Source organism: Mauremys mutica, chromosome 1 (genome assembly GCF_020497125.1).
Source record: "Mauremys mutica isolate MM-2020 ecotype Southern chromosome 1, ASM2049712v1, whole genome shotgun sequence".
In the NCBI taxonomy this organism is placed as follows: domain Eukaryota; kingdom Metazoa; phylum Chordata; order Testudines; family Geoemydidae; genus Mauremys; species Mauremys mutica.
In genome coordinates, this window is record NC_059072.1 from 94422401 (window position 1) to 94445235 (window position 22835).

General features: G+C 46.5%; 2 protein-coding genes across 2 annotated transcripts; one reads left to right on the forward strand and one right to left on the reverse strand.

Moving 5' to 3' along the window:
• Positions 1 to 9257: 9257 nt before the first annotated feature.
• JOSD1 (Josephin domain containing 1) lies at positions 9258 to 17597 on the forward strand. The gene is made up of 4 exons (XM_044985193.1): positions 9258 to 9661; positions 13363 to 13491; positions 13612 to 13806; positions 15340 to 17597. Exons 1-4 carry the CDS (start codon positions 9477 to 9479, stop codon positions 15437 to 15439), a joined length of 609 nt encoding a protein of 202 aa, XP_044841128.1. The 5' UTR covers positions 9258 to 9476; the 3' UTR covers positions 15440 to 17597.
• A 372-nt stretch (positions 17598 to 17969) lies between these two features.
• On the reverse strand, positions 17970 to 21994 carry TOMM22 (translocase of outer mitochondrial membrane 22). The gene is made up of 4 exons (XM_044985203.1): positions 21831 to 21994; positions 21563 to 21681; positions 20949 to 21066; positions 17970 to 18678 (listed from the first exon to the last, which is right to left on the reverse strand). The coding sequence occupies exons 1-4, from the start codon at positions 21933 to 21935 to the stop codon at positions 18604 to 18606; spliced, it is 417 nt and encodes a 138-aa protein (XP_044841138.1). The 5' UTR covers positions 21936 to 21994; the 3' UTR covers positions 17970 to 18603.
• Positions 21995 to 22835: the final 841 nt, after the last annotated feature.

The following is a 22835-nucleotide window of genomic DNA, read 5'->3' on the forward strand; positions in this document are numbered from 1 at the left end:
GGGGCAGGGAGGTGCAGGGCCTCAGGGAAGGGGCAGGACAAGGATGTTTGATTTTGTGCGATTAGACAATTTTAAACCCTATGTAGTCTAGATGATTACTCATGGGATTGAGAACAAGGGATTCCTATGTTTCAATCTGGGCTCTTACCAGGGGCAGCTCTAGGGATTTTGCTGCCCCAAGCACGGCAGGCAGGCGTGCCTGCGGGAGGTCCTCCGAAGCCGCGGGACCAGCGGACCCTCCGCAGGCAAGCCGCCGAGGGCACCCCTGGCTCTAACAAGAAGTTCATCTGTGACCTTGATTAATACAACCTTATGGTCAGTTTCTGAGTACCCATAATTCTTGTTGACTTCCACTGGGTTTCTAGGTATTCAGCAGCTTTCACGACAAGGGTATCAATTTTCCCAGCTGTCACAGGTGCCGGCTTCCTCCAGATGCCAGGAGTGCTCAAACCCCAACCCCCGCCGCTCCGTCCCAGGCCCCACTCCCATCTCATCCCAAACCCCCACCCCACCTCTTCTTGCATCCTCTCTGCCCCAGGCCCGGCCCCCACCTTATCCGTTCCCCCAAGCTGCACCCCCACACCACCTCTTCCTGCTCAGTTCCGCCCCCTCCCTCGAGCATGCCCCTTCTCCACTCCTCCTCCTCCCTCCCAGCACCTCCTGCACACCACAGAACAGCTGATCCATAGAGGGTGGGTGGGCAGTGCTGGGAAGGAGGGGGAGGAGTTGATCAGTGGGGCTGCCAGGAGGCGCTGGTGGGAGAGAAGGAGCTTAGCTGCCGGTGGGTTCTAAGCACTCACTAATTTTTTTCCATGGGTGATCCAGGGCTGGAGCACCCACGGAGTCGGTGCCTATGGTTCCTTTTAAGACAGATTCTTTTTGTTGAGAGAAAACCATCTGTAGTCACCCCTATCAGTAAGAGGCCCTCCTTTTAGAAACCTTCTCTTATCTCATTCTTTGAAACAGACATCCTCCCGACTTCAAGAAAACATTCTACAAATACGTTAGAATTAAGAGGAAGACCAAGGACAGGGTAGGCCCATTACTCAAGGGGGGGAGGAGGGAAACAATAACTGAAAATGTGGAAATAGCAGAAGTGCTAAATGACTTTTTTGTTTCAGTTTTCACCAAAAAGGTTAGTAGTGATTGGACGTCTAACATAGTGAATGCCAATGAAAATGAGGTAGGATCAGAGGCTAAAATAGGGAAAGAACAAGTTAAAAATGACTTAGAAAAGTTAGATGTCTTCAGGTCACCAGGGCCTGATTAAATACATCCTAGAATACTCAAGGAACTGACTGAGAAGATAGCTAAGCCATTACCAATTATCTTCCAAAAGTCATGGAAGACAGGAGAGATTGCCAGAGGACTGGAAAAGGGCAAATATAGTGCCAATCTATAAAAAGGGAAATAAGGACAACCAGGGGAATTACAGACCAATCATCTTAACTTCAGTATCCGGAAAGATGATGGAGCAAATAATTAAGCAATCAGTTTGAAAATACCTTGAAGATTGTTACTTATTTTACTGTCAGCATGTTTTTGTCAAAAACAAATTGTGTCAAACCAACCTAACAGCTTTCTTTGAGAGGGTAACAAGCCTTGTGGATGGAGAGAAGCAGTGGATGTGGTATATCTTGACTTTAGTAAGGCTTTTGATACTGTCTCACAAGACTTACTCATAAACAAAGTAGGGAAATACTAATTAGATAGAGCTACTATAAGGTGGGTGCATAACTGGTTGGAAAACTGTCCCCAGAGAGTAGTTATCAGTGGTTTACAGTCAAGCTAGAAGGGCATATCAAGTGGGGTTCCACAGGGATCAGTTCTGGGTCCAGTTCTGTTCAATATCTTCATCAATGACTTAAATAATGGCATAGAGAGTTCACTTATAAAGTTTGCAGACAATACCAAGTTGGGAGGGTTGCAAGTGCTTTGAGGATAGGATTAAAATTCAAAATGATCTGGACAAACTGGAGAAACAGTCAGAAGTAAATAGGATGAAATTTGATAAGGACAAATGAAAAGTACTTCACTTAGGAAGGAACAATCAGTTGCACACATACAAAATGGGAAATGATTGCCTAGGAATGATTACTGCGGAAGAGGATCTGGAGGTCATAGTAGATCACAAGCTAAATATGAGTCAACAGTGTAAAACTGTTGCCAAAAAAAGCAAACATCATTCTGGGGTGTATTAGCAGGAGTGTTGTAAGCAAGACACAAGAAGTAATTCTTCCGCTCTACTCTGCACTGATTAGGCCTCAGATGGAGTATTGTGCCCAGTTCTGGGCACCACATTTCAGGAAAGATGTGGACAAATTGGAGAAAATCCAGAGGAGAGCAACAAAAATGATTAAAGGTCTAGAAAACATGACCTATGAGGGAAGATTGAAAAAAATGGGTTTGTTTCATTTAGAAAAGAGAAGACTGAGAGGGGACCTGATAACAGTTTTGCAGTACATTAAAGATTATAAAAGGAGAAGGGAGGTAAATTGTTCTCGTTAAACTCTGACGATAGGACAAGACGCAATGGGCTTAAATTGCAACAAGGGTGGTTTAGGTTGGACATTAGGAAAAACTTTCTGTCAGGGTAGTTAAGCACTGGAATAAATTGCCTAGGGAGGTTGTGGAATCTCCATCACTGGAGATTTTTAAGAGCAGGTTAGACAAACACCTGTCAGGGATTGTCTCTAGATAATACTTAGTCTTGCCATGAGTACAGGGGACTACAGTAGATGACCTCTCGAGGTCCTTTCCAGTCCTATGATTGTGTAAAAAGAGATTTATTTTCAGTAGCTCATTTAGTCTGAGACTGAGCTGAGACTGCCAACATGGGGAATACATTATTGCTAAATGTAGTATTGGTTTTCAGTCCTGTTTCACTAGTAATTGGACTGAAATCCCTAACACTGCATATTAGGATACTGAGCAGCCATTGTATGGTAACATTTTGAAATCATGTCTAGTTTGGGATTGTAATGGAATGAGTGACCTGGGAGGGGGTGAAAGGCTCTATATCCTGTCTGGGAGCAACCCACGGAAAAAGATTAGTGGGAGCTTAGCACCCACCGGCAGCCAACTCCTGCCCCCCCAGTGCCTCCCATCCGCCTGCAGCCTGGCCAAATAAGTCCTCCCCCTCCCTCCTACTGTCTCCAGCTGTCATAGGTCTCACCCCCACTTAGAGCTGTTGGGTTCCAAAATGGGGACCTGCATTGGTTTCCCTAAACTAAAATCCTAGTTTAGATCTGGTAAAAGCTGCCACCACCCAATAATGTACGTGTATTGGGACACAGTCCTTCCCCCAAAATCCTTGGGGATCCCAAGAGCCCCAAATCCATGGAGTTCTTACACCTAGGAGAAATAAACCATTCTCCCCTGCTTCCTTCCCCCTCCCTTCTTCTAGGAGAGAGATACCTTGAGTCAAACTCCTTGAATCAAACACAAAGGGAAACAACCCATTTCCCTCCTCCCCTCTCCTAGTGCTTAGGAGAGATACACACCGATTCAACTCTGTGAATCAACCTTAGGAGGAACTCACTTTTCCTCCCTCCCCTTCCCCTGAATTTCCACAAGAGAAGGAATTAACCAAGTCCAAAGAAAAGATTGATTAAAGAATAAAAAGAAAGTCACTGTCTCTGTAACCAAGATGGAACAATACACAGGGTCTAAACTTATCAATCTCTGGAGAGAATTCCCCCTCCCTTCTTTCTCAGTAAAAGCAATACAGTACAGAATTAAAGAAATTCTATAGCAAAACACAGAATTGCAAATACAGAAATAAAAGTATAAGAATACTAGTTCCTTGCTAATACTCACTAACTTGAATAGAAGAATTTATTGCAGAAACCTGGGAGGACTTGATTAAGATGTCTGGACTCCCTCAACTCCCAAGAGAGACTCTCCAAAAAAAACAAAGAACAGGAAAAAAAACTTCCCTCCACAGGGATTTGGAATTATCTTGTCCCTGATTGGTCCTCTGGTCAGGTGTCCGCAGGTACTGCTTGTTAACCCTTTACAGGTAGAAAAAAACCGTAACCCTTAACTAACTGTTTATGACACCAGCCCACTGTGATCAGCTGTTCTGTTGCATGCAGGAGGTGCTGGGGGGGGGGAAGAGGAGGAGGGGGATGCACTTGGGGGATGAGGTATGCTCGGGGGAGGGGGCGGAACGGGGCAGGAAGAGGTGGGGCAGGGGTGGAGGCTTGGGAGAAGAGGTAGGGTGGGAATATGGCCTGGGGTGGAGCAGGGGTAGGAAGAGATGGGGTGGGGGTGGCGGGTTGGGATCGGATGGATGCAGGGCCTGGGGCAGAGTGGGGGGTTAGCTGGTGCTTGTGAAAGGAACCAGCATGGACATTCTCACCACACATTAGTATTATCTTAAAAGTAAAACCTATGGGAACTGAGGTGTGACAAAAAAGCTGTTGGTCAGCAGGCAGGAGGGGAAGAGATAAGGAGAAAAGACCTTGGGGAGAAAAGAGATTGTAAAATTGGAAATAAAGAGGGGAACTGTCCTGAATTGATTTGTTAGCTAAAGTGGTAACTGGCTCTGACATCATTTGTTAGTTAAAGGGTATAAAGTAGGGTGACCAGATGTCCCGATTTTATAGGGGCAGTCCTGATATTTGGGACTTTTTCTTATATAGGTGCCTATTACCCTCCACCCCTTGTCCCGATTTTTCACACTTTCTATATGGTCACCCTATATAAAAGAGTTGTGATTTTGAGGGTTCTTTGTTAGACCCTACCTGATCAGGCTGGAGCATGCTAGGATGAGATGGTTCCCCATCGTCTGGCCTATTTGTAAGCATACTGATCAGCTTCTTATGAATACTGTATTTACTCCTGGGGGAATTCTGCACCAAACAAAAATTCTGCACACAATATTTTATTTGTCTAAATAACACACTATAATCATGCCAGTTGCAATTATTTTAGTAATTTATTTCAAAATACCTGTCAGCAAGTATGGCTATAACAATACAGACAACAAAAATATTCAGGAAATGTTTCTCGACAAAGAGATTCCTTACTAGGCATATTAATACAGAACTTTGAATAATAATGCATTTAAACTATAATACAGAAACGTATTTCCCGCACACCTCAGAAGCAGTGCAAAGGCTTGGGGAAGTCAGGGGTAACAAAGGAGCTGAGGGAGAGGGAAGTATGATTAATTTGAGCAAGAGTGTTGTCAAGCTTAAGATGAACAACAGTATTGCCAGTGTTAGGCCTAAAACTTCTGGAAGCTTTATAAAATGAGCTTTGCAAAATTATCTTTAAAGAGCAAGCTTTGCAAAATTAAGCTGCAACTTGTGGTCAAAAGATACCTACAACCAGACAACATTTTATGTTGACTCCTATATGGTATAATAGGTCATGCCCCCGGGTACAGCTTATTGAAACCACCTTTGGAACTTGTGGTTAAGAGACACTGCAACCAAAAAACAGATTCCTATGTGGGTTCGATGGGCTAGGCCTTTAGGCATAGCTCATCAGGATAACTGGTCTTTAATTTTTCTTTTCCTATTCTGTCTGTTTTGCATTTATAGCCGTAAGTCATTAAAAGATAAGTAATTAAAAGCCTTTCTTGAGGAATAATCAGTAGTTTTCATTTCTTTATACGGACACCACTTAACCTCGTTACACCTGTGTTGGGTGGTGGGAAGTAGTGATCACCCGGAGCCCCATTTGGACCCTGATGTGTGACTCCTTCTTCCTTTATCTCTGCAGGAAGTAATTGGTGGGAAGGAGTCTGGGAGTGAACCTGAAGGGTTGTTGGGTGTGGGTGGGAGAAATATGGAACAAGTTTTTTGGGGAGTGGGGGAGGGATTGTTAGGGAGTTGGGGAGCCTCCCCCACACAGACTCTGGCTGACCCCTAGCCGCTCTCATTCAGTCAGGCACATCTGCCCCTGTCCCCATATGTCCATGCACCCCACTCCCTCATGTGTCCCTGCACCCCCACTCAGCCACCCCTGTTCCCCTGTCCCCATGAATCCCTGCACCTCCCCTCCCCCCTGTCCCCATGTGTCCCTGCATTCCCACTCAGCCACTCCCACCCTCCTGCACTCTCACTCAGACACCTTCCTCCCTTCTGTTCTCATGTGTCCTTGACCCCCTGGCTTCCCTGTGTCCCTGCACCCCTACTCCCATTCAGCCCCTGGCTGTCACCTCAGTAGCCCCCGCCCCAATCTGTCCCTCTCACAAGCCTTTCTGAACACTAGACTATATGACCTTCCAGCAGCCCCATGTGCCTCACTCTGTCCATCCCCCACCTATTCTGTGCTTCCTCACCATGGCCCCACAGTCCTCACCATGGCCCCAGGTCCTCTACATTAGTATTCTCCAAAGATTCAGCCACTAGTCAGTACTCTTTGTCTCTCCATTGATGCCTAAAAATGATCAAGACCAAAGAAAAAACACAGATTTTGTAATAAATTACTTTGGGATTATCATTATGTTATGTAATATACGTTATGTAACTTTGTGCATACGTTTGTGGATGGATTCCAGTAACTTCTGGCTGCATGCGGACATCATAACTAGTGCCTCATTACAACTCTTTTGGTGTAATAAACAGAGCTGATAATCAATACCATAGAACCTTTCTTTTTTTGCTGATGATGGCAAATCAAGTTGAAGCACTCCTTCCATGCACAGTAATCTGTAACATTAAAAAAATCAATCAGCTATCATATTCTGAGCATTAACTAATAACACAATACCGTCAGTTGATGGTCACAGTTTAATTATGTGAGGGCTGCATGTATGACATACTTGTGTTAAAGTATAATTAAAAAACACTGTTTAAAAAAAAACAAGGAGTCTTTGTGGCACCTTAGAGACGAACAAATTTATTTGGGCATAAGTTTTCGTGGGCTAGAACCACTTCATCAGATGCATGAAGTGGAAAATACAGGAGCAGGTATAAATACATGGGTTTGTCATGTTTGGTACCATTGTGTTCATGGGAGAAAGGGTTTCAAATGATACCCAACTCAGCCCACTTCCAACAACATTATACTATCAACATTTCCTCCACCCAGAGGGCCTGGAGCTGAGAATGTGTGGTGAAGGCAGGGATTGAGTCTCCTTTGCTATGCTGCACAGGGTGACACCATTGAAATAATGATTTTGTAGATTTTTACAAATCAAATGACACCACCTTACCTTCTATCATTAACTTCTCAACAGAATTATAATGCTCCCAGATTGTAATGTCATTAACAGGATATCAAACTAGATAAATCACTGGATCTGATCTAGTATATCCCTATGGAAACCAAACTTCTGTCACACCCCAGAGAAGTAGCTCCAGGTTAGGGCTGAGCCATATATGCAGATTGTGTGTTTGCCAGTTTAAGATGTTCCCACTGTAAATCCAGAGGTATCCAAAGGGTTAAGCATGTCATTCAGATATCAGCTCCCTGCCAGCACTGTGCTTGCAACATTCCAGACACTGGTTTAATTTAAAAATAAAGAAAACTGCAACCCAGCAACAACAAATTACTCACACTCTTCTTTACGATTCTTTACCACAGTAGAAAGTATTAGTTATTGCATGTTAGTTACATCACATATGAAGGGAGGAATGTGCAAAAGGAGGAAACAAAAAGGGTCAGAGTTAGAAAGCTGCAATATGGTTTAGTTGGTGTTGGTCCTGCTTTGAGCAGGGGATTGGACGAGATGACCTCCTGAGGTCTCTTCCAACCCTAATATTCTATGATTCTATACGCAATCCAGAGCTGGCACTAGGCATAATTAGACTAAGCATTTAGGCCCCAAGAAGCAAAAGGGAGCCCCCTATTCACTTTTTATTATGGCATTGTGTATGGGGCGTGCCTCACAAAATATTCTTGCTTTGAGCCTCCAATGGATGCAATCCCAGAACAGTGTGAAGACTGTGGGAGCTAGAGCAAGGGGGTCTCTGAGCTATCCATAGGCTGTAGTCTCGGTGCAAACCCAAAACACCAAGCATGGCTACAGGAGCTGTTACATGGTAGTGCTGAGAGTCCAGCTCCTGCCCGGGCTGCAGCTCAAACTCTGTGCAGTGGCGAGGCACGGTGCAGAGGGACAGGCCAATACAAGGGCTGCGTAATCCACTGTGGCCTGCAGGGTCGATACACTAGCAGGGCACCAAGCAACACAGGCTGATGTAGGGGGTGATTAACCCATGGCCAGGCTGCGGGCTCTGTGCGCTGGCAGGGCACCGCGCACGCTCCTGCTCCCTGGCCGCGAGGAGCCAGCTCAGCGCTCGCTACAGCTGCCCGACAGGAGGCGAGCCGATGGCAGTGACGTCACCACTCGCATGGAACGGCGCCCTGAGCGTTCCGGCTACGTAAGCGTGTGCGGGGCAGGGCCAGAGGACGCGCCTTACGCGGGGCGGGTTGGCCGCGCGCGTGCGCGGGGACACCTGGGGGTGGCTGTTGCTCCGGGGAGGTCGGGGCGGTGAGTAGGGGGCTCCCCGGGAGGGGGACACCGCGGCCGCCGCATCGCCTCGCCGGGCGCGACCAGCCCCCGCCCTGGGGAGCCGCCCGGTCCCGCCGTGCCCCGGCTCTCCTCGGGCTTCGCCCTCATGTGGGGAGCGCCCCCCACCCCCGCCCCCGGGGGAACGGAACGGGCCCTGCCCCGCTGCTGCCCCCCGCGCGGGGCGAGCGCTCCCCGGCCACACGGTGCCTCCGCCCCGCAGGCCGCGCTGGTGGGGGGCGCCCTGGCACTTGGCACCAGAGGGTGGGGGCTGCCCGCTCCCTGCTCTCCGGGGGGGTCGGGGTAGAAATGCCTCGAGTGGGCTCCCCCCCACGCCCCCGGGAACCTGATGCGCTTTGTGCCACTGCTTTTTCTGACGGGCTAATCGGGGCTTCTCTTCCCTGCTTAGGAGCGTGGCAGGACTTGGCGAGGAGCTCACGCCTTGCGAGAGGCCGCTTCCCTCCCCAGCCCTTGGCATCTGCTTTTCAGGACACAGCCACTCCCAAAGGGATGGAGAAAGGCAGCTGAGACGCCCCCGAGGCTCCTGCAAACGGTCTCTGTGACTGGCCTCATCTTACCTAGTTTGGCTTCCCGGGGGTGGGCATTTCTTCCCAGCCTGATCTGGGTCCTTTTTAGCCGCGCTACAGACCAAAGGAGATGGAAGAAAAGGAGCGATGTGATAAATTCCAGCTGGTATCCTGATGCTAAGTGGATTTAAATCTTATTTTGATATTTTTGGGGGAGGAGACAGAGGGAAGGAAATACCCCAACAGCAACTTTTTATGGGGTGGGGGAGGAAGGGGGGAGGGAAAAAATGTTACAGATTCCTACGTGATTTTTGCAAGCAATTACTTACTATACAAACTGAAGCACAAGAGGGTTTGCCAGCTGGAAGCAGGATTTGCCTATAAAAGAAGGGATCAGTGGGCTCTTGTTTTGATTGCAGGGGGGGGAGAAACTTCAGACTCCTCTGTTTCTCACTATCCTCCCACAACTACCCTATGAAAAAATGAGTTGCGTGCCATGGAAAGGTGACAAAACCAAATTGGAGTCTCCTGAGCCACCACAGCTGGCACCACTGCGTATTTACCACGAGAAACAGCGTAGGGAGCTGTGTGCTCTCCATGCCCTCAATAATGTCTTCCAGGACAGCAACGCCTTCACCCGGGAAACACTGCAAGAGATTTTCCAGAGGTAGGGAGCACCCTGCACTGGCATTGTTAGTTCCCTTTTTGCACTTTATTGCAGGGATGAGTATCTGAAATACCCTTTGTGTGAGTGGCAAGGGGGAGAGGGAGGCTGTTCAGAATCTGACACTGTTGAAGGCTTGACATGGCATCTTTTCTGTTCTGTCACACAAATCTCCTATATTAATGATGGAAACCCCTCCCTCCAACACCACCGTTTCCTGTCCCTCGTATTGTTCAGTCTGCCACTTTGGGGTGCAAGGACTCAGTTGCTGATGCCCTTATGTAATAGGCCAGCTGTAATTATCTCTCCCTCCCCAATACTCTTTCCTAGTGTTTCCCAAATTTCTCCCTTCCTGTGTTTTTTAAAGGTAAATTATTCCCATCAACATACTTTGTTTGCATTGTGGTCATATGGTTGGCCTGAGAGTGAGGAGGGTAGGAGAGGACTGAAAAATGGGTAAAATGGAAAAAAAAAATTGATGATCTGTCCAAAAACTTCAAAACAGCTGCAAGTTAGAGCCTATGTCTACTTCCCGTGCTCTTCTGTGATCAAATGAGTGACTCTTGGTGTTCATTTATGAATGAAATATTATTGCCTCTATATTTTCACACAGACATGGTCCTGTATACTCTGGCAAGCTGGATCTAAATTCTGCAGCTAGGTCCCTGTGATCTGTGGTGCAAATTCTGCAGCAGTTTTGGATAACTTTTAAATATGGAGTTTTTTGTTTAAATATGAAAAGAAATAACCCTGTCAATAGGGTTTATGAATTTTATCATAAAAATCAAAGTATTTTATGCTTTTCCTACATTTTCATGGGAGCGCTTGTGAATATTACTCTGAAAGTCACTTAACTCCACCAATATACTAAAGGGAACCCCCATCTCTATCTATAGTAGTCATCCCAGATTAATCTAATTTGGGTTGGAGGTCCATTACCAGAATCTGATAGTCTGGAATATGTGAGAAGCCAAACCCCTCGTAAATAAATGTTCTGGAACTTCATGCCAGGGGACGTGACCTAAAGTCCTTTCTGCCATTGATCAAGGTTTGTGTAGTCCCCCTATGCTGACAACACAATAGCAGTATTCTGTATCAATGAGCAGGGAGGTGTTTTTCCCCACAAAAAGAACAGGAGTACTTGTGGCACCTTGGAGACTAACAAGCTTATTTGAGCGTAAGATTTAATGGGCTACAGCCCACTTCATATCTGATGAAGTGGGCTGTAGCCCATGAAAGCTTGTGCTCAAATAAGCTTGTAAGGGCAGGTCTACACTAAGAGCGGGGGTCGAACTAGGATACGCAAGTTCAGCTAAGTGAATAGCGTAGCTGAATTCGAAGTACCCTAGTTCGAACTACTCACCCGTCCAGACGCCGCGGAATCGAAGTCCGCGGCTCCAAGGTCGACTCCGCCACCGCCTTTTGCAGTGGTGGAGTACCGGAGTCGACCCCGGCGCTTCCGGAGTTCGAACTATCGCGTCCTGATTAGACGCGATAGTTCAAACTCCGAGAAGTCAAACTCACCGCGTTGACCCGGCTGGTAAGTGTAGACTAGCCCTTAGTCTCTAAGGTGTCACAAGTACTCCTGTTCTTTTTGGGGATACAGACTAACACGGCTGCTACTCTGAAACCTTTCTTTTTCCCCATAGCTACTCTTCTGAGGAGCAGCAGTCGGTTCCATGAGAATGGTATCCGGCTCACCCATATAACTTTCTTTGACTATAACACCTTTTCTTTTCCAATCTTAAATCAGACTACAATATTATCATGAGTAGTCTTCAAAATGGACCATAATTAACATACTGATCAAGAAGTGAAGCTGTCCATTAGTAGTCAACAATGAAAAGTGCTGGTGGTTTTGTTCCACTACAGGAACAGAAACTTAATCACGGATGCGTTTTTATTGGACTGGGCTTGTGTTGAAAGATCTTTCTCAGAAGTGGAAGAGGTTTTGCATATGGGCAGTGGAAAAGAACCTGTCTCCATGCTTTGCCTCCATTGTATCTATCTTGGATTACTTGCTGAACTTAACTGAAGGCAAGGAGAGGTTGAAGAACTACATGCCATCTTCAGCATACTGTGCTTCAGTTGACAGTTCCATGTCTTCAATCATCTCACTGTATGTCATTAGATTCCCTAGAGGTTTGGTGAATATATCCCCACCAGTGAGTTTACTGAACATGGGATCTAAACCTGGTGGTGACAAAACTAGTGACTTGCCCATTGAGTCCTTACCAGTCACCAAAGACAGCCTTTGTAACTGTAATCACATCTACAAGAAGAGTTATGGAACTGCAGGCTTTAATAGTTGCACCCCCCCTTCATTGTATTCCATAGAGACAAAATGTGTCCTACATATTCATCCCAAATATATAGCAAAATTTGGGGCCAGGCTTCCATCTGAATTAGACCACTCATGTCCTGGCATTCCTATTCACAAGAAGTTAGATTGCATACCCTAGATTTCAAGAGTCTTTTATTTGCATATCCACACAACATCGGTCAAAGAGGACTAGTTTGTGTTCTGAGACCTGATTAGCCAGGATGACAGTACCTTACGGTCTTGGGGCTCGTTCCATTAAGGCTATTGCACATCAGTGTCATACTTCCATAACGATTCTGTTTTATAAATCTGTAGGACAGCTACCTGGAATTCTACATGTATATGTACACAGCTGTACTTGTACAGCTTGGAATCTAGATCACATACTCGGTTTTGGGAGTGCAGCTCTGCATTCCTTGTGTAATTAAAGTCAGCTGATCTATCTTTCTGTGGGTTTTACACCACATGCTAGGTGCACACATGAGTAGGAATACATAGAGGCAGTTCTCAAAGAGGAAACAGTTTGTGTGTTACCTCCGCATATTTATACAACCTGCCCACTTTCCTTTTCTTCTCTGAATTCTACTCCTCTGGAAAGAACAAAAGTGGTTGTAGCCTTACAGCTCTCATATAAATGTGGGCACTGTTTACTAGAATGTAGGCTCTCTGGGGCAGGGTGTCTTTTTTGTTTGTTTGTTTGTACAGCACCTAGCTGCTGTTGAGGTGCTGTCAAACAAATAATAATGTCTAGGCAAGTTTCTGAGTGAATGTTTAAATGGCAGCAAAAAGAGATTTACTCACCAGCAAGCTTAGCCGTTGAGCTATTACTGTAATAGCATTGACAGTTGGTCCATCTAGTGGTGCTTGTTTTAATAGGTTCTCAGATGCCACAGTAATGGATTTTATATACATGAGTACTTCTTCCTTGGCAAACATGAAAACATACCAGCAGCCAAACTGCTCTGGGGTGCTGTGAACTCATCCTTTCTTATGAGTTTAGTAGGGTCAGACCCAGTCAATACCGGTACTCTTTGGAGGCTTCCCATCTGAATGACATTACCCTTTTTCTTTTGAGTCAGGGCTGAACCAATACCTTGTCAATTTCTCTGCCTGTTGGGTAAGAGAGAACAGACTAGTTCACATTGAAGATGCCAGGCTCTGCCAGTTGTCCGATTGGGATTTTGAACAGTGAGGATGTATAATAAACTGGATTGCACAACCTTCCCATTGAATCATCATGTTTCAGCTGAACTTTGTATTAAAACTGAATGGGATACAGGTACAACAACCAGTGCCACTTCTTACTGGAATATGGATGTGTGAGATGGGAGATGGATACAATGAACTCCTGCAACAGTATTCTTTCACTTTGTGTTCACAGACTGTCTCCCAACACCATGGTGACACCACACAAGAAGAGCATGCTGGGAAACGGGAACTACGATGTGAATGTCATCATGGCAGCGCTTCAGACCAAAGGCTATGAAGCAGTTTGGTGGGACAAGCGCAGGTACTGAGAACTACCTTTTACTTGCTATAGTTTGGGAGATAGCTGCCTCGTGCTAGGGTTTATAACAGAGGAAGTAGGAGAAATAACTGAATACCATCTCTGCTCTCTCTGCTTGCCCAGGGATGTTAATGTCATTGCCCTCTCAAATGTGATGGGCTTCATCATGAATCTGCCCTCCAGCCTCTGCTGGGGTCCCCTGAAGCTCCCCCTTAAACGACAGCACTGGATCTGCGTCCGGGAGGTGGGAGGCACCTACTACAATCTTGACTCCAAACTCAAGATGCCAGAGTGGATTGGAGGTGAAAGTGAGCTCAGGTGAGTCTTATTCCATCCTAATCCCCTACTCCTAGCCCCATTACAGATTAAGGATCTGCCTTTAACACCTAGTGTCTGGTACAATACAGTTCATGCTTTACTGCCACTGTAGAGTGGCATGAATTCTGATAGCAAAGACTGAAGAATGGGAATGAAATTCATATGCCCCTCCTGGATCTTACCCCATGAGTCTCATTTCTGTGAAGCTAAGAAAACAATTTAGCTAATAGGAGACTTCAAAGTTCAGGAGAGCCTGGGCTTCCTTCCTAATGCTGCTGGTTTTGTCACCATGATGATTGTAGATTCCCAGATGGTTAATCTGTGGTGACACCTATAATGGACCGACCCACCATGCTCCATCATGTTTCTTTAGATGGGGAGCACTTGATAGGGTTCCATTATTGTGTGTGTCCAACAGAGAGTGGATTTAATTTGAAAAATGCAGCTTTTTTTCCTTAAACAGTTTCTACAGTGGCTAATGAATTCCTCTGCCCATTTTCCTGTTCTTTCTGAGATGCAGGTGGCACTTCTGTGTTTGTGCTAAATTTTCCACGTCTTTCACATTAGAGTGTAAAATTGTGGTTCTTACCGTTCATGGTCAATGAAGATTTGTGGCATTTGCTCCTCACATGCCGAAAACCATAATGATTAGCCTTGATGCCCCAGACAAATTGATTCCAGTTCGGGGAACTGTGCTCTACCAATGTCTGTGGAGCTGGTCGTGCCAATCAAGAATTAGTGAATTAAATGACATCCTAACAACCTAAAATTCCATGTGTGTAACTTCCAGTAGAGAATTCATTCACTCCTATGATTGCTGCTTAATACTGCTGGTTTGAAATGGTTACAGTTTCAGTCTCAAAACTGTTGCATTTGAGCATTAAGTGAATGATTCCTGTGTATAACATTTTGGAAAACTTGTTGGCAAAATATATAAAGGAAATTTTAATTTTCATATTATTTAAGTCCTTCTCTCTTTGCTACTGGATAAATCACTGAGTCAGAGAGGCTGAAAAAATGCATCAGTTCCCAGTTCATAGGCTGCCAAGTAATCATTCTGTGTCACTAGGTTTACCATGTCATCCTTCTGTTTCTTCCCAGTCACCCCACCTTGGGAGGGGGGAGGGGGAAAGTGCTTTGAAATTGATGAGATTGCTGATCTCTGAAACCCAAAGTCGTCAGTTTATTTCAGTCACGCTACATCTTGCCAATTCACAAGAATAGGTGTGCGTGACCCTGGAGAATGGGCACGATTTTTTTGTGAACTCTAATAATGAAGTTAAGGCTATGCCCCTGTGGTTCTGAAACAACCTGCCACGTGGTGTATGGATCTAGTTAGAATTTTAATATGTAGTTGTCAGAAAAGTGATTGTAAAAAATAACCTCTTCACCTATTATCTTCCTATGTATTTTGTCACATCTGCTTATTTAATAAGTCTTTTTACTCCTAAAGGGCTTTGCAGCGCCAATACTGCTTATTCTGGATTTTGTTGTTGTTTCACCTCACTTTTGCCCTTCTTCTCCTTTCCACAGGAAATTTTTGAAACACCAGCTGAGAGGAAAGAACTGTGAACTTCTGCTGGTGGTGCCAGAGGAGGTGGAAGCACATCAGAGCTGGAGAGCTGACATGTGACCTGGATTTGCCCTGTCCTTTCTCACTACAGCTCCAGTCCCCTGATGTCCTCTGACCTGGATAATGGGTGCCCTAGTTCTTTTCCTCTGGAACTTCCTTTCATTGGTCTCTTTTCTTTCTGTATTGATGGTGCAATAGGACAGTGGCATAGGGTATTGTGGGGGCCAGAATGGATGAGGAAGGAAGCCAGTCACTTTTTAATGAGGAGAGGAGAGTGAGCTCTATGCTTTTAAGCTGATTACCTTGCATAGTGCTCTTTAAAATAGGCTTTGGGGATAGGGTGTTTGGAACACTCTGCTGATTCTTCCCCATACCCCAGTATCTTAAAGACTAATTGTGGCTGGACACTACTCCCTTCAGACTTAACAAAACTACTTTGGATGGAAGGGGTCAAGCATTCTGCCTCCTCTCTGAAACAGTCTCTACCCCCAAAGCAAACTATTCTGGATACATTTGCAAATCATGGGGGACTCTCAGGAAACTGTCGAACACTAGCAATGGTATGGTGCTCTGTAGAATCTCCTGTTTAGTGAGGGTTTGTGCCAAGGGTTAGGGACAACCTATCTTTAAAGAAACTCTTGGGGTAGGTTGGGGGATTCTTCTCTAATATTTTTAGGGATGTTTGTTATGCAGATTGCTTAGATGCTTCTTTGGATAGGGCAGGCTGATTAGGGAGTAGAAGTGGTAACAAGTTTAGGCTGGATCAGAAGCATCACATCTGGAGGGGGAGAGGCCACCGGAGGTTTTCGTTGGTGTGGTATATAACATCTTAATTGTTCCTGTATGTGCACTTGTTAGTTCAGGAGCCGATTGCAGAGAAGGGAATAAAACTGAAGGTGTTTAAGAGGAAAGAGGGAGTCTTTCCCTCTTATTTTCCTCCTCTGTGGAAGACTAGCCATGGCCATGAGACAGGAAGAAACAGGGTGGAGAAACTCTTCTACAAAAAAACTAGGAGTTACACAAAGCAAAATCAAAGAGGCATTGCAATTCTAGATTTCTCTGCCTCCTGTCGTCATTAGCAGTTACTGGAAGAGATGTGTACAGGGTTCATGAGAGAGTCTTCCTGATGATAAGGGCAGATTGTCTAGCATGGTAGCTGAATCTAGTACTTTGGTTTTGGCTGACAGACATTCCTGACTGCTTAATCACCTCACCCTCTGTTCCCTCCTGCAGAGAAAAGTGACTAAGAGACAGGGAGACTCCAGTAGGAATCTTTCACTGTTTTTTTTTCTGTGCCGCTGGGTGTAGTTTAATCATTCCTTCCACAGCAGAAAGAGGAAAGGGTGAGTTTGGGATGAATTTCACACTACTATTGACACTTCCTGGTCAAGCTATGTTACGACTGTTTGTCTCATTTCCTAATGCACATGCTGTCCGCCCAGTTATAACAGCAAGTGTAGAACAGTGATGGAAACCACCCTGGGTAAGCAACTGTCTGAAGCTAAACTTACAAACCACCAAAGCCTTCCCTTTGCAACAGAAAACAGAGGCCATGTGGCAACAGGACAAGAGTGGTGGTGTGGTCAACCCTGGACCATCCTACAGTCACCATGCTGCAGCCTCCTGACAACACATTGGCAGTGGCTCTTCTGCACGTTCTACAGTCCAAACCCAATGTGTCTATTTCTACAAGAACCCTACTTCCTTCTTACCACCACATTCCAATGACCAAAACCAGCTGGCAGAAATTTTAAACACATCACAAGCAGGAATTCTGCTTATGACTTGAAGCCATTTTCTAAAAGGGAAGGGAAAAAAATCAACAGCAAAAGAATTTTCTATGCTGATTAAAATCGCACTTTGGAGAGACCCTGTTTGCATGGAAGCCGCAAGCCAATGGATCAGTGCACAATATGCAAAGATGTTTTAAAAACATTGTAGGGCTGCCTCCCTATATTTGTATCTAATGTCACTGCTTAACCCCCAGGGAAAGGGTGTGATCCAGCTGCTCAGGAAAAGGGAAACTGTATGATCACATCCCTGGGGACTAGTGCTGTAGTGACAGAGGGAGGGGAAACAGACTAATCCCACTGCTTAGGAGTGGGGAAGCCCGTGTTTGTTTTCTTGCTTGTTTTGGTTTTGTTATAGCCTTGTCTTGGGTTTGTTTACAGAGATGTATTTTGTTTAACCAAATATTAAAAATGGAAAAATCTCCCTATAAAGTGTCCTGTCACTTGTGTGTTCAGCTGAATTGTTCTGTAACATGGTATGTAAAGGAAAAAATAAATTGTTCTTTGTTATGAAGTTGTGGCCTTCTTGGGAGACACCACCTTCTGAGCTCTGATATGGAACCATCTAGTTGACTATAGGTAACCCTAGGATACCACTCCTGAGACATTGCTAAGTTATCCAAAACGTCTTACCTATCTAAGCTTAAGGTGGAACCATCTTATCTCCCACCCCATCACAGCTAACACTGTGTACATAAAACTAGAGGATAACCACCCATCTGGGTGCAAAGCTGTAACATCTACTCTAATTTTCCATTAGTATCTGGGCAGGACAAGGGATGTCTACTAAATACACCATGTTTGGGTTGAATTTATTTAATAGTTAATACAAAAAAGGTATGCAGCTGATTTCCGAAATGTAGTTTTATGATGCAAACAGAATCAACCCAGGCACAGTCTTTAACCAAATGTGCTCTCCTTTCCTCCTCCAACAAAAGAAATTGCAAGGAAAATATTTGAAAACAAGTTTTCCCCACAGAACTCCGATGAAACTTACTACTCTGCCTCTTGGTAAATACACACCTTCCTTTCTATCGGTGGCCTCTTCTGGCCTTGATTTAGCCAGGAGAAATACAGGATTTTCTTTTGATTGCAGAATTTACTGAACAAACTGGCCAGAACCTAACTTGTGGCCTAAGGTAAGGAGTCCACAGCAGGAGCTCTTCACTTTAAAGTCTCTCATTGCTCGCTGCATGGACTGATTGAATAAAAGGAAAAACTTGTGACATCTGGAGGGGAAGCTACAGGGAGAAGCCCATCAAAAAAAAAAGGTCCAGGAGAGGGGATTTTGCCCCATTATGGATAGGTCAGTGTCCCAAAGTTTAAAAAAAAAAAAAAAGGGAGTGGGGGTGCCCACTCTGACAAACCAACAGTTCAAATGAATCAATGTTGAGGTCTCTCGATGTGATATGGATCTGAAGCAGCTTTTGGAAGTTAGATCTTTCCAGAAAGTGGAGGCAGGGCCCCTGGCATACTGCCAGACAGCCCTGTAGTGGGTCCTAAGAGAATCTGCAAGAGATGATACTGGTTTAAAAAAACTATTCAAATTAACTATAAAGATTGAAAACAGCATAGCATCCCTCCCTCCCTGCCCCCACAGTTCCAGTAAGGAGGAGGTTTAGCACCTCCAATAATAAGGGCTCCACATTTGTGACTGGGCAGCAAAATGGTAGATGAAATTCAATGTTGATAAATGCAAAGTAATGCATATTGGAAAACAATCTCAACTATACATACAAACTGATAGGGACTAAATTAACTGTTACCATTCAAGAAAGGTCTTGGAGTCATGAATAGTTCTCTGAAAACATGCACTCAATGAGTGCAGCAGCAGACCAAAAAAAGCTAACAATGTTATGTGGAGAGATTAAAAAGATTGGGACTGTTCAACTTGGAAACAAGACAACTAAGGGGAAATACAATAGAAGTCTATAAAATCATGAACAGTGAGGAGAGAGTGACTAAGGAAATGTTATTTACCACTTCACATAACCCAAAAATCAGTGGTCACCTAATGCAATTAATAGGCAGCAGGCTTAAAACAAAAGGAAGTACTTCACACAACACACAGTCAATCTGTGGAAATCGTTGCCAGGGGATGTTGTGAAGGGCAAAAGTATAATTGGGACAACAGAGGATGGACCACTGAATAATTGCCGTGTTCTGTTTATTCCCTCCAAAGCATCTGGCATTGGCCACTGTCGGAAGACAGGATTCTGGGCTAGATGGACCATTGGTCTGGCCCAGTATGGCCATTCTTATCTCACTCTGCAGGGCTGAGAGTGCAATACTCCTGTCATTTTGCAATACCATCCCCCCTCTGCTATGGCAGCTAACTGCTGTAGACTTATTCAGATAGCAAAGGGAAAATAAGACATCTCACCCCAGTACTCTTAGGGGTATCAAACATGTGGCCCATGAGCTGTATCAGGCCTATGATGTATTTGATGGCTGCATGATATACTCAGGTTGTGCAGAATCTAAGCCAGTGGTGAGCAATCTACAGGCCGCACGCAGCGCATCAGGGTAATCCACTGGCAGACCAAGAGATAGTGTTTACATTGACCGTCCGCAGACACGGCTGCCCGCAGTTCCCAGCCAATGGGAGCTGTGGGAAGTGGAAGCCAGTACATCCCTGCGGCCCATGCCGCTTCCCATAGCTCCCATTGGCTGGGAACAGCGAATCACAGCCACTGGGAGCTGCGGGCTGCTGTGCCTGCGGACAGTCAATGTAAACAGTTTCGTGGCTCACCAGTGGATTACCCTGAAAGGCCACAGGTTGCCCACCACTGATTTAAGAGCTCTTCCCCCACACCGCAGCCCAAGTTCCCTCTAAGCTGTGTGGCTGCGCAGCAGGCTATCAAGGTCTATGCAGGCATGCAGTGGGGAGAGGCTCTCTTGCCCAGCCCCGGGCTGCTGTGGCGAGAGAGGGGTGGGGGAGTCGTGCACCCCAAGCCCCTCCTCCCTGGCTCCACTCCAGGGCCCACATCTCCAGCCAGAGCCCTTTGCCCCCCACCCCACAGCCTCCTCCCACATTCCAAACTCCTCGGACCCACCCCCACCATACATCACCTCTATATTGGTGCACATAACAAAATTAATTCCGCACATGGATGTAAAAAATGAGAGGGAACATTGCCCCCATCCCAAATCAGCTTTTAGCCCTCACTGCTGCAAAGAGCACATTCCACATACAAACTAAATATAAACAATGCCATGTCAGCTGCCTGACTCTGCAGAGAGCTTGGAACAATGAGTCAGAGTGATGAATTCTCCTTCCCCCTTTTAATCTGATTGAAGTAGCCACTGTAAAAATCCAGTGATAACATGCCAAAGTAACTCTAGCAGATGGAATGGGGTAGTGGGTGCGAGTGCAGCCTTGAGGGGAGAGAGTTGCTAGGAATAAAAAAAATGAATAAAAACTTTAGTTACTACATAAAGGCTGTATTGCCTCTTTGATCTCTGTGTGAACCTCCCACTGACATTGGTGAGATTTGTGCTGTGGATTGAGGATAATATGCCACCCTGAATTTATGCCCTGGCCCATGGACCATAATTAAACATGAAATCAAGCCCTCTCCTCTCTGCTAAATGAGTTTGAAACTGCTGGTATTAGAAAAAGAAGGGGGGGAATCCTGGTGACTCAAGCAAGACAAGATTTATCATGTCTCCAAAACCCCATCATCGTCTGCTAATCTCTGTGTTGCAAGGCAACCAAAGAGTATTAGCTTGTGTTCATGGACTGCAATGGAGAAAGGGTCTTGAGGTTTCAGGCTCACCTGTCGCTGCTGCAGCTGCTGCTGTTGCTCCATCTGCAGTTTCTCAGTTTCAAATACAACAGGAAGAACGAGGATCATGAAGGAGGTAGTCCCAATCCACAGAGCTGCCCTGGAGAATCTAGAGAGAAAAAATAATCATGACAGAAAAATCTTGATTTCCCTTCCCCTTTTGTATGGAACAGACCCCTGTTCCCCTTCTGCCTCTACAAAGGGAGGACCAAGAAAAACTCCCATACAGCTCTGCCTGGGTACCTCAATCCTGATTTGGACTAATTTTTGATATTCCAGACTTGCACACTCAACGTAGCTCTGCCAAAGCACCTGAACCTAATCTGTAGTCGCCTTTGCTATTCCAGTCCTGGCTCCCATACTCTGCTGTATGCTTTAGCAGGACGTATAGCGTTACTACACACACCTTCAGCACAATCTGCGCTGCCCACTGACGCTCGCACACAAACCCAACAACCAGGGGCAGGGAACGCAGCACCGGCAGCGCGGTATCTGGTCGGCCAATAACCAACCCTGACTTGAAAAAAAAAAGCCACGCGGCCCCGACAACCCACCCCCGCCCGGGACAGCCAGGCCCAGCCACGCCCCCGGCGCCGCCTTCTCACCGGTACATTCTCTGGGCCACCGAGAGGGACAAATCGAAGGTAGCTCCCGCCGCGGTGCGGACGCGCTCCGGGAACATCTCGGTCAGGCCCCAGAGCCGCTCGCTCAGGGTCTCGTCCAGCTGCGGGAGGAGAGGCTCAGAGTCAGACCCGTGAGATGCCGCTGGGAACGGCCCCTGCCCTGCGCCCCCCACGCCCAGGGGTCACCCCAGCCTCGCACATGGAGCCCGCGCCTTCCCCCCCGCCCGCTCCCTGCCCCGCAACCCGGCACCTCGTCGTCCTCCTCCAGCTCCTCCGCCAGCTCCTCCGCCTTGCCCGGGCCGCCCCTGGGCAGCAGCAGCTCCTCGGGGGACAGGGGCGACGCGGCGGCGGCCATGGCTGCAACCAGGACAGGGGGAGACAGCGGAACCGGAAGAGAGACGGAGGCCCCGGCAGCGGACAGAGAGACACCGGAAGGGAGGCGAGCGACAGTACGCGGGAGGGGCTGAGAGCGGCCTCTAGTGGTCAACCTCCCTCCCGGCGGCCTCTCCTGCCCAGTTCTGCCAGTCCAGCAGGGCAAGGGGCCCTAGCCTGCGCCCCAGCCTAGCCGCTCGCTCCCATGCTCCATCGCTGCTGCCCCGCACCCGCTGCCCAGCCCCTAGCCTTGCCTCTCCTCTCCACCTCTTCCATCTGTCAGTAACTCCTAGGTGGCCGCCTCCATTGCCCACTGCTTCCTGGCCCCTCTGCTTCCAAAGGCTCATGCCCCTAGTTTAACCCTGCAGGTAACAGGCTCTTGCCCTGACACCTTGCAAAGTGGGTATGCAGAGGGACAGTTAGACCCTGGCTGTCCTCCACTTGCCCATCTCCTCTGCTGCAGAAGGAAATGACCAGTAGTTGTGCCATGGCCCATGGAGGAAGGGCATAATACATCTCTGTGAGATGGAGGCAATGTTGGGTTAGTGTATACGGCACTGACGTGGGACTCAAGAGACTGGCTTTCTATTCCCAGATCTGCCAGTGACTTGCTGTGCGACCTTGAATGAATCACTCCACCTCTGTTTCCCCTCTTACCCTTTGTCTATCCTCTGTAATCAGACTGTAAGCTCTTCAGGGCAAGGACTGTTTCTCACTACATGTCTGTGCAATGTCTAGCACTCTGGGGCCTGCTTTCAGTTAGGGCTTCTAGGTGCTACTGGTTTTTATATATATATATATATATAAAATGTGTGTGTGTGTGTGTGTGTGTACACAAGTGCCTGTAACCTGATCCCAACCTTAGCAAGAATGTAACTGATTC